Source organism: Ascaphus truei, chromosome 4 (assembly GCF_040206685.1).
Source record: "Ascaphus truei isolate aAscTru1 chromosome 4, aAscTru1.hap1, whole genome shotgun sequence".
Classification (NCBI taxonomy): domain Eukaryota; kingdom Metazoa; phylum Chordata; class Amphibia; order Anura; family Ascaphidae; genus Ascaphus; species Ascaphus truei.
This window is the reverse complement of record NC_134486.1, coordinates 6,629,478-6,647,247: the sequence shown is the minus strand read 5'-3', so window position 1 is coordinate 6,647,247 and position 17,770 is coordinate 6,629,478. Positions and strand designations below refer to the sequence as shown.

Sequence of the window (17,770 nt, the reverse complement as noted above, 5' to 3'; positions counted from 1 at the left end):
GGCGTGCTGCGCGTCACCGATGCGCCGTCATGCTTCATCGGGTGCGTTGGCACCATGCGCGCGTGCCCAGGGCTCCCCGAGGGAGCCTTGGTGTCCCGCGATGTGGGGGATGGTGGTGGGGGGTTCCAGGGGACCCGGCGGACCCGGAGAGGGGAGGGGGAAGCCCCGATCAGAGGACCGAACCTCCGAGGCTTCGGCACGCGCACGGGACACCTCGGCGCGCGCCCGGTTTCTGTCGCGGCCGAGACCGGGTAAGTGTTGAATAAACTTGGCCGCAACAGTAAATGAGTCTTTATCATAGGGAGAAAGTAAAGAATGAATGATTGTTACGGGAGACCCGGCATTTACACCTTTATACCGGGATCATATCACTGAGCAAAGCCAAATAGGGAAACAAATTGTCATGTATTCTATTGAAACAGACGCACACACAGTTGATTACAAAATACAATAGAAAGACACACTTACTGGGGGTCTTGGGGAAAACAATAGACTTTCCTATCTTCTACAGCCCATAAAACAAAGTTTGTAGTAGACTGGGACCTAGCCTGAAGTGTCCTGGAACTAAAATCGGCATGAAGTTCCAGACGCCACCGCTGTATCCACTCGCGAGACACCGAAATTTGCCGCTGCTGTCTTGGCACTCGAAATCTTAGTAAATCTCAACACCGGATTGGCTGCTGGGTTTCTTATGGTATTTTAGAGTTCATTCAGAAAATACTACAGCCATTCCCAGCGTGGGAACTTTCCAACCAGCAAATCAGATGGCTGCCAGTCTTCTGAAGCTGGGCAAGCATATTGCGAGTTTGCCCCCTGGGGCCACTTGTTATGCAGAAGCCACCCACGGGGCTAGGTGCCTCCAGGTCTGGGAAGGTGAATACTAGCCTGAACGGCTTGCATTGATCCCAGGACATGGGTACTTCACATAGCCATCCTGCCCAAATGTTCTTCACACCTCTGGCAGCATCTGTGGCTTTCAAGTCTGCACCTCGAGTAGACACGGTGGCACAACAGTTTGGTAGCCCACCTGGCTCACTCAGAATACCGGCTTGGAAAGTCCCAACTTATTTTACAGTGCACAGGCATAATACATTTTAAACATAACCGCTGAATAAAATATACTTTACACTTTTATTCCGTTTAAGACTTTGGTTATGAGGGGGTAGAATGGGACTCTTTTCTTTTATTCCCACTAGCCATATCCCACACACACTGCAAACATGCCTTAGACTTTAAAACCCTCATAGACCCTAGACACAATCCGACAACACTTTTACCGCAACCCCCCTTCCCCCCTGAAACTCATAGCCTGAGAATCTCCACTGGTTTGCACTCCTGGAAAGGTAAAACACACATAAATTCGTTATTGTCATACAATCATATGAATTTCATGTACGACAGACAGGTTCAAGAGCTGACACTCTAAAACCCAAAATATGGCTCAGAGGTAAGCAGCCGGGCATAATGCCTTTATTGATTGCTTGGTTACCCCCTCATCATCACAATGATACATTTTAAAGATAAGGAAAAAGAGACTTCCTGAGTTGGCAGATGTGTTTGCCATTCAATGAATGACTGTGAGCGTTTGGAAAGATCCATTAGCCATAACTCATCAAATCACAATGTGATATTCCCTTTAATACCAGTTATCACCAGATCACATGATATCCCACATCATGCTCTCAGAAATCCTGGTCCTTGAATTTTGTATACTATGTTTCTTCAAGACAAAGTTTCTGTTTTACATGCATTGAAAATCTCTTTTTTTAATGCGTCAGTTTTCCAATATACTACCACTTTGTTTTGTCCAATAAATGTTCATTACAAATTTGACCAACAACCAGGACACGCCAGAGTATCACAACAGTGGAGTTGTGCATTTCTAGCAGTGTGTACTACAAAATGGTAAGCAGTATCCCTGCTGCGCCTGGAGAAATATAGGTTACTTGTAATATCTTTTAAGAGCCCAACATTGGAGTTATTCATAGATTACATTTTAGTGTGCAGAGTTTTTGAGACCTCCACTGTTTCTTCGGTACACATCAGACCATTTGCCCATCTCTACACTTGAAGAAGGAACTTGTGACTTTGAGAAGCTCTGTACAATATCATATTATCTGTTAATAACTCTTATGTTTGTCCAGTGGCGTACTGTACCTAGACATGTATGGGTCCCCGGGCAAAACAAATTTCAGGGCCCCATTAATATTAATACTGACTGCAATTTTTTTCTTCTTCCCCCATCCTCTCTCTCATCATCTCTCCTCATCATCTCTCCCCCTCCCCATCATAATCATCATCTCTCCCGCTGCTCCCCATCTCGCCCCTCCCCAACTTTCCATCTCTCCCCTTCTTATCGTTTGCCTCTCATCTTCCTCATCATCATCTCTCCCCCTCACTCCTCTCACCCCCACCACCATCACCTCTCTCACCCTTCACCATCACCACAAACATCATCATCATCATCATCATCATCATCATCATCATCATCATTATCATCATCGTCATCGTCATCGTCATCGTCATCGTCATCGTCATCGTCATCGTCATCGTCATCGTCATCATCATCATCATCATCATCATCATCATCATCATCATCATCATCATCTCTCTCCCCCACCATCATCTCTCTCCCCCCATCAACACTTCTCCCTCTCCCTAACCATCATCACCTCTGCCCCCACTTCAACCACCATCATCACCTCTCTTCCACCACACCACCATCATCACCTCTCTCTCCCCTCCTCCCCCATGCCCACCTGTTGGTGGTCCGATGTTAGGCCTTTAATATCGTGCGTGCGCTACCGTGCGCTACCGTGCACATGCGTCAATGATAATTGACTGTGTGCGGCTGCCGTTGCTGCCGTTGAGACGCGCGCGCATGGCCGTGATCGTTGGTGCAGCAGATCAGAGCAAATACTAGAAATTTGTATTTTCGCGCTGTTGCTGCGCCAAGTGACGCTGCGAGCCAATCACAGTGCGGCCTAATGCTGTGATGTCAGAGCCACGCCCCGAAGCCGCGTGCCACCGCTCGCAACTTAGAAACTTAATGCACGCAACGTGCACGCGCAACTCCGTGCGCAAGCACGCACGTACAGCAGCGTATACTACATTACAAGCCTTAAACAGAGAAATTAGCAGCTGTTACACAGCAGCTGTTACACAGCAGAGCAGGAAGCAGGAGAGGAGCGCGCCCTAGTGGTGTGACCTGGAAGTTTTTCTTACTTCCGGTGTCTGCAGCCAAAGCGCGTTCCTCTCCTGCTCTGACGTGTCACAGCTGCTGATTTCTCTGCCGGCTTCGGTTTAATGCCTGGCCCGACCGCCGCCACCAGGGGTGGGGGGAGCTCGGGCGCCCCAAGAGCGCGTCCCCAAGGCTATAGCTATGCACCGTGTGTTTGTCCCTTAAAATGCATCATAACTCACTATATCTGTGTTGCTTAGATTAGAATATATTTGCAGGTTTCCTGGTTTGCCCTCTTCTTATACATGTACAATATAATAAATGTAATTCTGATATTTACAGAGGCAGCGGCCGTTATCCGAACATTTCACGGAGCCGTTTTCGTGAACTCTGCGGTATTCCACGCGGCATTCACTCGGTATTCTTCCGTGAACGCTGCCGTGAATCCCGCCATTCACACCAGTCACACCTATCCCAATCCAGCAATGCGCCAGCGCCGGCACTAGTAAAAACACTAGTGAACACGCGTCTTAACGCGAGAAAGTTAGAGGAGATCCTGCGGCACGACCTGGGCGCGCCCAGGAACACAAATCGTGAAATGTTCGGATAACGGCGGCTGCGTCGGTAATGGGCTTTGTGATGAATCGCGGCACTGGCGCTGTCTTTCTCTGGGATTACAAGTCCCGGTCACTTTCTGTTTATAAATTGCTCTAAAATCTCAGCTGATTTTCTTATTTGTCTTATTTCTGGGATTTTTGTAGCTAAAGAAAAACCCGGCACGTGTCCCCGGGATGTGGATGAGACAGATTGCCGCCTGGTGAAATTTGCCCCAGAATGTGATAGTGACAGTAACTGCAACGGGACAATGAAATGCTGTTACTCCGCCTGCAGGAAACGCTGCCTTCTGCCACTGGAAGGTACGGTATGGAGGAGAGACTGCTCACAGAGAGAGGAGAGAGAGAGAGATTACAGAAAGTGCACAGAGAGAGAGAGAGACAGAGATATATGGATATGCTTAATTTCATGCATTAGTAATTTGAATAATACAGTATAAAAGAAATAAATGAAATAACATCAAAACAACTAATCCTTTTATATAAATAGGCTGGCTCATATTAGATTGTTTTGTTTAATCAGTTTATTGAACTCAACAAGCTAACATTAAAACAATGGCCTTTACATTATTGTTAATGTTTCTAAGATGTTTAGTTATCAATTCATACAGAGCAAGTCACTCAAACTGTGTACCTGCAAGTGTTATATGAGCGGAATTGTATCACACTTTGTTTATTCGCCCCAAATTATGCTCTTATTTTTCAGAAGAATTTTTGTTATTTGAAACAAGTGTGAATAAAGTTCATTCACCTAATACTAGTGCTCAACTCATATTTATGAACACAGAGATGGAATTAGACTTGCGTTCTTAATTCTTAAAATGTCTAATTTTAACAATAATGATTCCCGAAAATAGAAGTCAGATTAAGATCCGGTTTAATCCAATTGGATCCCAAATAATTTCACTAACACCCTGGTCTGATTGTAATATTTATTCAATGAATGGAGTATGTAGAAGCCCTTCATTAAGTCCATTTGGTGACAGTGTGTCCAGACTGGCCAGTATATATCCACCTGGCCACTCTTTTTAATAAATCTTTGACCCAGTAAACTCTTCATATATCTGGGGCTATGTGGTCAGCCTCTTGAAAATGTTAAGACTTTAATGTTACTCCTGTGTCTTTCTCATACATGTCTAAGGATAGGGGTGTTGGGATTGTTTCCTATTAAAACCTATGTGTTCTAGGATTCGGCTTTATAGGAATGAACGTTTCCATTATATTGCATAATATATGTAGGAAGAATAGAGGTACGTCTACAGATTGGTGTAATGTAGTCACGGTGCCTATTATTATGTTTTATTAAAGAGCTGCTTGAAGGTGTTGTACAGGATAATATTCAGGGATACCTTATGTTTAATCAAATTATTAGTAATAGTCAGCATGGATTTATGACGTATTGATCACATAGACATTCTTTCAGCAGTCAGTTTGCACTGCTATCATATGCACCACCAGGGGCGCTGTTGCTACTTCATTGTGCATATGTGTTTTTTCAGTGTCCCCCATGACTTACCTTAGAAGCAGTTATCCCATTGGTGCTGGCTAGTTACGTTTTTTTCTATTGGTGCTTGTTGGAGGTGGGCTGTACCTGGGATGGTTAATTAGGTTTTCTAATTGGTTTCAGGTGTTTTGTTGCATGATGTTGGGGTATATATGGGGGCTCAGAACAGTCACTTCTTGCACTGCCCTGAGGAAGTTCCCTCTACGAGGACCGAAACGTTAGCGGCCCTGTGTTCACAATACACACTTTTTGGATTATTACTGTGGTGTGCTGTCTTTTGTCATCAGGATCCCCCTGGTTACAACATGTCTATATATATATGTAGCCAGGTTACCTGTTTCCCCCTGCGACCTCCTAGGGAGCCTCCGTGGCCAGGAGAGATGCTGGGTACTGCTGGAGGCCAGCGGCAGACCCGACGGCCATCCCAAGGGTGGGGGCCGTTGCAGGGAGCGGTGCGCTGTCTCCGCGAGCGGGCCGGTTGCCAGGGACGCGATCGGGCCGTTGCTAAGGCCGCGGTCGCGTCTCTAAGGTCCCGGCGGCCGGCGAAGAGAGCGCCATTACTCCACCACTCAACGCATGCGCAGTGATCGCGCGAGTGTAGGAGCCAGCCAGGAGAGTCGCGCGAGAGGTAGGGAGAGATTGCGGCGGCCATTAGGGGTTAGTGCAGGTGTAGGAAAGGCACGCACGCGGCCCCAATGTTATTACAGGCGCCCAGGGACTACAATTCCCATAGTGCTTAGCGAGGGAGGCACCAGGTGCCTCCTAGGAGCCAATAGGGCTGCAGGACGGTCAGGAGAGCAAGTGGATACATTTGGCGGGCTTGCAGCTACGTTGTCAGTCAGAGCAAGGAGCAGACAAGGGAAGGAGGTAGGGTACAGGAGCGAGGGACTCCCTGTACTAGGCCAGCACCCCCTTGGCCCAAGATAGCCCTGAGTCCCCCAGTAGTGTGAGTGTTGCCAGGGACAGCCCTCAGTATAGGGAACCTGTCACTTACTTTAGTTGGCAACTGGGGAACAGAAGGGAAGATAGGGACAACTGGGGGGGTTTCATAGCGGTAACCAATCCGGGGAGCCATAGCCCAGGGTCCTGTTGTAAGTAAGTGGCACGAGACAGCTGGGGGGTTTCATAGCGGTAACCAGTCCAGGGAGCCATAGCCCAGGGTCCGTGTTGCATGTGGCGAGGCAACTGGGGGGGTTCATAGCGGTAACCAATCCGGGGAGCCATTGCCCAGGGCGGCGTTGCGCGTAGTAGGAGGCAACTGGAATGGTTCATAGCGGTAACCAATCCGGGGAGCCATGGCCCAGGGCCCGTATTATGAGTAGGGTGGGTACAAGACCTACCTATATAGGATAGGCAACCCCGAATGCCCTAGGAGTTGACCCTTAAGCCACTTAAGGATGCTGTGTTATAGGGACGCCTATAGTGCAGTGTGTGTCACGTTGCTATTGTGTTAGTGAGGGACTCAGCGGATGCTGCGGTTCCAGTGAAGGAGTTCGGATCCACGTTGGGGTCCCCAGAGAATATCGCCAGGATAGAATCAGACGGATTCATCACGCGTCTGACCCTTTGTGAAGCATTGCTGATCCGAGCACTGGAGTGCTCGGCAGGTATCTACAGCTCTAAGTGCACCAACGGGCCCTTAGCTTAATAGTGACTGCGCAGTCACCCATTGAATCTCTGCAAGAGTGCGGGACATTGGGTGGGGTTCTTTGGACACTGGGTGGGATCGCCTAGTGTTGGGGAATCGTCCTGCGAGACGTCACGGTTAGTGTCTCCTACTGAGAGGGACACAGGTTATGTTATGAATGTGAGGTGTCGTATTACATGTTAGTAAAGTCCTTAGTTATTATACCCCATTGTGTATGTGATCATTGTGTTTGTCCTGCGAGGATCCACTCCCCCTCTGGTGGGATCCATCGCAGGTGGAGGCGCTGTACCGAGAAGATGTTGTAAGTGATCACCCCTAGTATAATTACCCCAGGTTCCCCGTGGCGGAAGCTCAGCCCTCCTGTGAGCCAACAGGTAACGCACCACACCTGAGTAACATTGTATGTTCCTACACCTCCACAGTATCATCTGCGATTGGGGGGGGGGAAAACCCGTTTTATATATATATATATATATATATATATATATATATATATAGAACACACAATAGATGCCGCAATCAAATCACCCTTGTGTGATTAAATAATCAGTTAACCAGAGGTCAGGGTAAAAGGTAACCCTCTGGTGGTGCTACCGACCCAAGGGAATAATATGACTAAAAAGGAGGGAGAGTAGGGTCAAAAAGGTGCACTCAAATGCTGAATTATGAAAAATAGAAATGGACTTTATTAACAAAGAGTATAAAAAACACAAAAGACAGACCCACACAAATCACATGTCAAATCGCTATGCGACACAACGTAAAAACATCAAAGAGGTACAATTGGTCTGATAAGAGCCAAAGCAGGGTAACAATATATCATTACAAATATAACATAACAGAACTAGGGGAAAAATATTTCTCCCCAAGTAATGTTTACTGAGATCGGCCGATCCAGAACAAGAGTAGCAATGAATATAAATGGTAAGTAGATACAGACCACAAGAGAAAAATTGGATATATATTGTAGTAAATATACATAAACCTCTTAATGATGATGAGAGATAATTAGGCACATAGCTAGAAATACATAAAGTTGTGACCCTTAAATGTGCTGTAAATCAGCTGAATAAAGTGATGCCCAAATTGAGCTGCACATGTAAGATAAGTAGCAGCAGTGGTAGATCTATAAAGTGCACTGGTAGCGCTCATACAGTATAAAGTCCCCTGAGATACAGAGCTCAAAAATAATGAGCAGTGGTGGTGTGTGAATAACACAGGGACATAGAGCACTGCTGTGTGTGGTGTGCACAGAGCACTGAGGAAATCCAGTGATAAATACCAGCGTTACTCAGTCAGGCAGCAGGAGAATCAGATGATAAAGACCAAAGTCTTGCAGTGGGACATCAGCAGTAAAACGGAGGAAAGTCTCACGCAGTATGGTAAGGCACACGGGTCACAGGATGGAGGGGTGCTGTCACAGCTCTGCTCCTACGGCCGTTTCGCCAAAAAGGCTTCTTCCGGGAGCATTCAGTGTCAGCATAAACAAACACTCTTAAAGGGCTCCGTTTTCCCGCCAAAAGTTCACTCGTGACCAACAGCCAATAAGAAATTCTGAAAAATAGAACAGTGTCAGCTGTTGCTATGTGGAAATGAGCAGAAATTTGGAGGCAGTAATCCTTAAAGAGACAGACATAAAAAGACACAGGAAGTGGCATAATGTGATTAAAAATCAGCATAATTGCTAAGCAGAGTGTTATAAAGCAAGGAGGCATGAATAAAAATATAAGTAAAGCTAATTTGAAGAGTGATTAAATTGACAATATCTTGAAGAATGTCCAATAAAATGGCATTATACTAAGTTAGATACCAAGTATTGACAATACTACACAGAGACATAAAATATGGAGGATCAAAGGAAAGATGAACTATAAGCTGTGATTGAGACTTAATAAAAGATTTCTAGGGAAAGCAGGGTAAGTTACATAAAACAAGACAGAGTCTCTAAATGAGTGAAAAACTAAAGGAACATTGCAAAACTGAGGTAATCATTTAATCCAGTTGGAATCATGGTCCCTAATTGAACTATCCATCTGCATTCTTTTTGCAGTAGGAGCTGCTCCACATTACCGCCGCGGATGCCTATATTGATTTTATCAATGGCAAAGGCCACCAGGGATGAGGGGTCAGAGTTGTGCACATCACGAAAATGGCGTGCCACACTGGTGATTTTTTTGAAGCACGCCAGGTCTTTGGTTGCATTTTTAATGTTTCGTGTGTGCTCCAAAACCCTTACACGAAATTCCCTGGTGGTCATGCCAATGTAAATCAGACCGCAGGGACAGTTCAGATGGTAGATGACATTCTTGGATTTACAATTTAGAAAATAAAAGATTCTGAAGTTTCTGGTGCCTTTAGAGTTATGAAAGACATCAGTCTGCTTCATGTGTCTACACGCGGAACAATGTCCACATTTGTAGAAACCTTTTAAGCTTACTTGGTTGAGGAAAGTAACTTTTGGAGGGGTAGTGTAATGACTCCTAACCAGCAGGTTCTTTAGGTTAGGTGCTCTCCTACTAGTGAGGCTAACTCTGTCACCCTTTATACTGTATGAGCGCTACCAGTGCACTTTATAGATTTACCATTGCTGCTACTTTTTTTACATGTGCAGCTCAATTTGGGCATCACTTTATTCAGCTGATTTACAGCACATTTAAGGGTCACAACTTTATGTATTTCTAGCTATGTGCCTAATTATCTCTCATCATCATTAAGAGGTTTATGTATATTTACTACAATATATATCCAATTTTTCTCTTGTGGTCTGTATCTACTTACCATTTATATTCATTGCTACTCTTGTTCTGGATCGGCCGATCTCAGTAAACATTACTTGGGGAGAAATATTTTTCCCCTAGTTCTGTTATGTTATATTTGTAATGATATATTGTTACCCTGCTTTGGCTCTTATCAGACCAATTGTACCTCTTTGATGTTTTTACGTTGTGTCGCATAGCGATTTGACATGTGATTTGTGTGGGTCTGTCTTTTGTGTTTTTTATACTCTTTGTTAATAAAGTCCATTTCTATTTTTCATAATTCAGCATTTGAGTGCACCTTTTTGACCCTACTCTCCCTCCTTTTTAGTCATAATATATATATATATATAGTTATATAGTTATATAGTTATATAGTTATATAGTTATATAGTTATAAATTATACACACACATACAGTACGGCGGGGTCCGTTCCAGGCCGCCACTGTAAAGCGGAAATCGCCGTAAAGCGGAGCCCTCCTGTTCTGTATTGTACCTATGAAAACAGAGATGCAGAGCTGTAAACTGACTGTTTCCCTGACAAATGGCATCTGACAAAGAGTTGCGCACGCACTAAACTGCTGCTTAGTGACAGCCGATACTCAGCTGCTGAGCGCGTCATGCTGAAAATCGCCGGAAAACGGAACAAGCGCCGAACCTAATGAATATGGGTATACATTGGGAAATGCTGTATGAGTGGAACGCCGTAAAGCGGAGCGCCGTAAAGCGGGGCGCTGTAAAGCGGGGCCCTACTGTACACAGACATATAATTATGCTTAACAGTGTTTTGTGACTGCTGTAATAGGGTAAGTTATAGTTTGACAAATAAAAAGAAGAAGAAGAAGAAGAAGAAGAAGAAGAAGAAGAAGAAGAAGAAGAAGAAGAAGAAGAAGAAGAAGAAGAAGAGGAAGAAGAGGAAGAAGAAGAAATTTCAACCAGAATCAAACTGTCAAGTCCATACATTAAAGTAAATGTTATCCCTTTATTATGGAGCATGCAAAGCGAACACACTATGTTTCAAACCCAGGAAGCTTCTGTTCAGGTGACTGCTGACACAGCAGCGGTGGAGAGCCTGAGAGGGAGAATTATCAGCCAAGCTGTGGCTGCTGCTGCTGACTAAAGGGAAAATGATATATATACTATAAAGTGGCCGTTCTATTGAAGACTATAGTATAGGGATTTTCCCCTGGAAACGGTCCTTAAAGGCTGCTTCTGCAGATAAAGAATACCCCCCCAAGGTGCCACCAGGGTCAAGCTACCTGTTGCATATCACTATCACCATCAGCACCCACACCCTGTAACATCAGCACCCACACCCTTTTGTATCAGCACCCACACCCCTTTATATCAGCACCCACACCCCATGACATCAGCACCCAAACCTCGTGACATCAGCACCCACACCCCGTTATATCAGCACCCACACCCCATGACATCAGCACCCACACCTCGTAACATCAGTTGTCAACTTGCCAGTGACATAATTTCTTTGTTATTTTGAGCTATTTTTACATTTTGTGGGAGTCCAATTAAGCGGACACTTGTACCGCATTGTCAGCCACAGACGTAACATTCATGTCTCTTAACAGCGTCCTAACTGTTTCATCTGTGACACAAGGGAGGAAGGGCCGAAGGATACACTCCTTGTATTATTTTATTTTTGCAATGTCAAAAAGCACATGTAGATGAAAGTGTTTTGTGACTGCAGGTAATCCGGTCAGAGAAAAAAAACCGGAGCACAGCAGCAGAAGAAGAGCTACAATACTAGTGCTATATCACAAACAGTTTAATGAAAAAGCGACAACATGGCGTACATGTATAGCCCTAGTATTGTAGCTCTTCTTCTGCTGCTGTGCTCCGGTTTTTTGTCTCTGAACGGATTCCCTGCATCTACTTCACAACGTGAGGCATCTTATCATGAGTACTAATATTTACTTACCACCCAATTGTGAATACAGTGTGAGTAATTTTGCTGGACATTATTATTGCAAGCTCTAGGGAGGGAGTCCATTTAGGAAGAAATTCAGAAAGGCCTGGACATTAAAGCTACTATCTGTATTATCAACAGGACCTTTACACTGAGCCTTCACTTATTTTGAGCATTTATCTCTGAAAATGTACCAGACCTCATAATGCCGTAATAATCCTTTCTTCAAGCAAGTTTATTTATCAACAGTTTATATACTGACATTTTGTAAGAATACATTGGTAGCACCGATTAGCAGAACATTGCCTTGTGACTGCCACAGCAGTGGGGTCTAGTGAGAGTTCAATGTTGTAAAATATTTGTTCAAACCTCTTCAATCAGCCTCATATGTGGGATGTAAGAGTCGTTGTTTTATTCAATGGTAACAACAGGTACACTGCTTGTGTGGAGATATGGCCATCACTCCTTGCATTACGTGTCGGTGACAAATGGAATAAATCATCTCCATTGTGTGACAAAGCCTTACTGCTTGTGGTGATCGCATACTGTTTGCAACAAGCGCTGACGCGAACCATTCTGTGACTGTCTCTTCAGTGACGGAAACCTCTGAAGTAATATTGACCTTCACAGACTTTTATACCTGAAATATACCTAGGTTATGTCCAGTATCAAAGTCCAAGCACACAAATATTTATACCACATCCATGGAAGAGTAAGAACTCATGTCCACAAAGTGAACAACATCGGTTATCCCTCGGTTTCCCAAGAACTCTACCGATTATAATATCTTTCTAAATAGTCTCCTCCTTCTTACTAGCCTTGTTCTGCCTCTGACCTTGTCCTGATCCTCACTAGACTTGGAAAAAGACATACGTGTAAACCACATTTATTATTTATATTACTTGTAGTAGTAGTTGTCACGGGAGACCAGACATTTACACATTTTTACCAGGATCATACATTGAGCAAAACAGGTAAAGTGAAATAAATTGTAAATGTATTCACAGGAAAAGGCAAACACACAATGATACTCAAACCACAGTACATAAGAAGAGACACACTTACTTGGGACCTGGGGTAAAAAACTAAACTTTCCTAGCTGAATTGAATGTAAAACAAGAGTCTTTAGTTTACCGGGACTTAGCCCGAAATGTCCTGGAACTCAAATCGGCATGAAGTTCCTGACGCCACCGCTCTCTTTCCTCCGGAAGACTTGAAATCACATCACCAGGAGTTACCTCCAAACATCCTGGAACTAAATTCGGCTTGTAATCTTAGCCACGTTCATTTTAAGAACTTGGCCTCAAAATGCTGGTCTTAGAAAATATTTCACCTGGAAATTATGAAGCTTGCTATTTCTCCGAGAGCATCTTTTGGTACATTCAAATACTGCTGCTGTTCTGGTGCTTAGAATCCGATGACCGGATTGGCTGAAGGATTCTTTTAGTATTTTGGAACTCATTCACAAAATACTACAGCCAAGCCCAGCTTGGGAACTTTCTAACTAGCCAATCAGAGCGATGCCAGACTTGTGAATTCGGGCAAGCAGGGATTCTGAGTCAGCCAAGGTCATGCGTAAGTTTGCCACCTCAGCCACTTGCTTTTCAGAAGTCACCTGCTTGGTTAGGCTCCCTTATGTCTTGTGGGGCAAATTGTAGTCCCGTAGACTTCCATTCATCCTAGGACATGGGCAATTAAGCCTAGCCCTCCTGCCCAAATGGTCTTCACACCTCAGGCATCCTCTATGGCTTTCATGTCCGATGTCTGAGTAGACTTACTGGCAACAAGTTGGTAGCCCAGTGGCCTGTCAGAACATTGGATCTGAAAGTCCCAGTTCATAATACTGTGCACAAAGCATTTTTGTATTTTAAACACTCTGCTAATAAAATATACACTTTAAACTTTCCTAAGTCTTCTGGTAAGTGAAATAGAATAAGAAGCTGCACTTGATTTCTTACTAGCCATATTCCCCACGCATTGTAAAACAGGCTTAGGGGGTTATGCACAAAACAGTGATAAGTGTTTTTAAGTGAGATAAATGCCTTTATTTCTCAATATTGCGTGCAGCGCGATTCACAAAGCAGTGGTAACACTGCAGTATCGTGCTTAAAATACTTTTTATCACCAAAACACAGTCATTGCTAAAAAAATTGCGCCATAAATAATTTATCTCACTAAAAACACATATCACTGCTTTGTGCATAAACCCCTTAGAATTTTAAAACTCCTCACAACCTTATCTATAGTTGGAGCACCTCAGAACCCCTATACCAGGTTCTGGGTGATCTGGGCATTAACTGGGCACCCCCCTTTAACCTAGGGACCCTTTGACTGTTCCAGGGACACCTCACATCCCTATGCCCCATTTACCTTTCTACAGCCTACCTTCATTCTGTTGGGACATTCAGTGATAGCTTGTCACTGTGTCTCCCAGGGACATTGTTACAGGGTTTAAGGAAGTACCAGGTGACTATGGTCTACCTGGGAATGGGCCTGTAGAAGGGGTTCCTATACCCCGAAACGTGACATTGCCCCCCTGGCCCTGGACTTTTAACTCCCCGTGCTTTCCCTTTTCTTTCCCTCTCCCCTCTCCCTTGTCCCCTTCCCTGTCCTTGTCCCTGCCCTGGCACATAGTGCTTTCTTTTTTGGTCTTTGTTTGACCATTTTTTGCATCATTCGTTTACCACTAAATACTTACTTTTGGCTTATCCAGTTACTATCTGTTCTTTCCATTAGAGTGCTGGGAACATTTGTGTTTTATTAATAAACTCTTGTTTTGGGGGAGTAGTAATAGTTGGAGTTATTTATAGAAGTACAGTACCAAATTCGGCATTTCTGTGTCCCTCGTGAGGAAACACTTAGGTTTTAGGGGGTGTGAGCTGCGCTTGCTGATGACATGTGATAAATTGAACAAAGTTGATGCACAAGCTCCTTACAATTCACTCAGCTCCACACGCAATATTACAAATTGTTATACAGCCAAGAACACTTCTCATGGGATGAATATAAGGGACCCCAATGTGATATACAGTATCTTTGTATACACAGACAGTGTTAAATAAAAGCAACAAGTGTACAGTATATGAATAACATGTGCCAATGTTAGTCAATTGGTGGTTAAAAAGGAATGCGAGAGTGAAGTTTCAGTGCAAGATTTGTGCAGATAGCAGAATCTCAGTGGGAGGTATCACAATATGGGTGAGGGTCACTCAGCTCTGATAAGGATGTGGGAGAGGGTCACTGAGCTCTGATAAGGACGTGGGAGAGGATCACTGAGCTCTGATAAGGATGTGGGAGAGGATCACTAAGCTCTGATAAAGATATGGGAGAGGATCACTAAGCTCTGATAAAGATATGGGAGAGGATCACTGAGCTCTGATAAGGATGTGGGAGAGGATCACTAAGCTCTGATAAGGATGTGGGAGAGGATCACTGAGCTCTGATAAGGACGTGGGAGAGGATCACTGAGCTCTGATAAGCATGTGGGAGAGGATCACTAAGCTCTGATAAGGATATGGGAGAGGATCACTGAGCTCTGATAAGGATGTGGGAGAGGATCACTAAGCTCTGATAAGGATATGGGAGAGGATCACTGAGCTCTGATAAGGATGTGGGCGAGGATCACTGAGCTCTGATAAGGATATGGGCTCAATACCGTGTTACTTACAACTCAAGATAAGCAGGAATTTAATGACACAAAATACCACTTTATGTTTTTACAGATCCTATTTTAAAGAAACGTAATGAAACCGCCACCGGAACCCCCACCAAAACCACCGCCCCCACCAAAACCACCGCGCCCACCAAAACCCCTGCCCCCACAACCAAAAGAACCACCACCACCGGAACCACCACCCGCACCAAAACCACCATTTCCACCACTCCCACCAGAACCAGAACCAGACACAGAACCACCACCTCCAACCGCACCCCCACCAAAACCACCACCCCCACCAAAACCCCCGCCCCCACAACCAAAAGAACCACCACCACCGGAACCACCATTTCCCCCACTCCCACCAGAACCCCCACCAGAACCACTCCCACCCGCACCCCCACCGGAACCACCACCCTCACCAAAACCACCATTTCCACCACTCCCACCAGAACCACCACCAGAACCACTCCCACCAGAACCACTCCCACCCGCACCCCCACCGGAACCACCACCCCCACCAAAACCACCATTTCCACCACTCCCACCAGAACCACCACCAGAACCACTCCCACCAGAACCACTCCCACCCGCACCCCCACAGGAACCACCACCCCCACCAAAACCACCATTTCCATCACTCCCACCAGAACCACTCCCACCCACACACCCACCAAAACCACCTCCCCCACCAAAACCCCCGCCCCCACAACCAAAAGAACCACCACCACCGGAACCACCACCCCCAACAAAACCACCATTTCCACCACTCCCACCAGAACCACCACCAGAATCACTCCCACCAGAACCACTCCCACCCACACCCCCACCAAAACCAGCGCCCCCACCAAAACCAGCGCCCCCACAACCAAAAGAACCACCACCACCGGACCCACCACCCCCACAAAAACCACCATTTCCACCACTCCCACCAGAACCAGAACCACCACCTCCACCCCCACCCCCACCAAAACCACCATCCTCACCAAAACCCCCACCCCCACAACCAAAAGAACCACCACCACCGGAACCACCACCCGCACCAAAACCACCATTTCCCCCACTCCCACCAGAACCACCACCAGAACCACTCCCACCAGAACCACTCCCACCCGCACCCCCACCAAAACCACCACCCCCACCCCCACCAAAACCCCCACCAGACCCAACAGAGACAAGTGAAGAACATCCTACACAACGCAGCCCGTTCCCATGGAAGTGACGTAATTAGCGGAAGCCTCTGAAGGTCGGAGTCCCTGATGGGATCTGATAGCGGCGGTGGGAAACCCCAGCAGGGATACAAGTAACCCCCTTTCCCTGTCAGAGAGGCCTGTGACACAGTGTAACGCAGCGCATTGCAGGCCCCTCGTGCAGGAAATGGGAGTATCCTTGTGTTACATTACTTCCTGGATATTATTGTGGTTTGTTTCTCAGCCTGTGGGGTCATTGCTTGGGGATTTGTTTCTGTTCTGCGCATATTACTCTGTCTGTAGATGCGGCTGCATCCAATAAAGACACTTTGTAATCACTCAGATTTGTTTTATTTCCTGTTGGGAGTTGTCACCTCAGACCCGATGGATGATGCAGAATAATGGAGAAAATGATGCCCTCATTTTTTTTATAATAAAGAAAAGCAGAAAGAAGACGAGCGAATCTCCTTGATTAGTTCTATTTCATTTGTGGCACAAGGTAGTGAGATATATATACAGTTAGGTCTGGAAATAATTGGACACTGATACAAGTTTTGTTATTTCAGCTGTGTACCACCATTTCCACCACTCCCACCAGAACCAGAACCACCACCTCCACCCGCACCCCCACCAAAACCACCACCCTCACCAAAACCCCCGCCCCCACAACCAAAAGAACCACCACCACCGGAACCACCACCCGCACCAAAACCACCATTTCCACCACTCCCACCAGAACCACTCCCACCAGAACCACTCCCACCAGAACCACTCCCACCCGCACCCCCACCAAAACCACCACCTCCACCCCCACCAAAACCCCCACCAGACCCAACAGAGACAAGTGAGGAACATCCCACACAACGCAGCCCGTTCCCATGGAAGTGACGTAATTAGCGGAAGCCTCTGAAGGTCGGAGTCCCTGATGGGATCTGATAGCGGCGGTGGGAAACCCCAGCAGGGAATACAACTAACCCCCTTTCCCTGTCAGAGAGGCCTGTGACACAGTGTAACGCAGCGCATTGCAGGCCCCTCGTGCAGGAAATGGGAGCATTCTTGTGTTACATTTCTTCCTGGATTTTATTTTGGTTTGTTTCTTATAGCAGCAACTGGGTATTAACCCGTTGAATGATCGAGTCTACTAAACCACCGTTTTGTTGGACCCGCAACCGTCCCAAAAGTCTTGGAGCAGACACCAATGAATACTAAGCAATATGAAAGCTGTTAAAGCAAAGGCAGTGATAGCACAGGTCAGTGGGCTGGTTAATCTGGTAGAAGTACAGCGGAGCCTCTC

The 17,770-nt window shown here is 45.8% G+C and overlaps 1 protein-coding gene across 1 annotated transcript in view; it reads left to right on the top strand.

The window, feature by feature from the left end:
- Window positions 1-17,548, top strand: part of LOC142492543 (uncharacterized) — a 30,076-nt gene extending 12,528 nt beyond the window's left edge. The window contains exons 2-3 of the mRNA XM_075595246.1: window positions 3,943-4,098; window positions 15,354-17,548. Coding sequence (XP_075451361.1) covers window positions 3,943-4,098; window positions 15,354-16,468 — 1,271 coding nt within the window. The 3' untranslated portion in view covers window positions 16,469-17,548. The remainder of the gene's footprint in view (window positions 1-3,942; window positions 4,099-15,353) is intronic.
- Window positions 17,549-17,770: the final 222 nt, after the last annotated feature.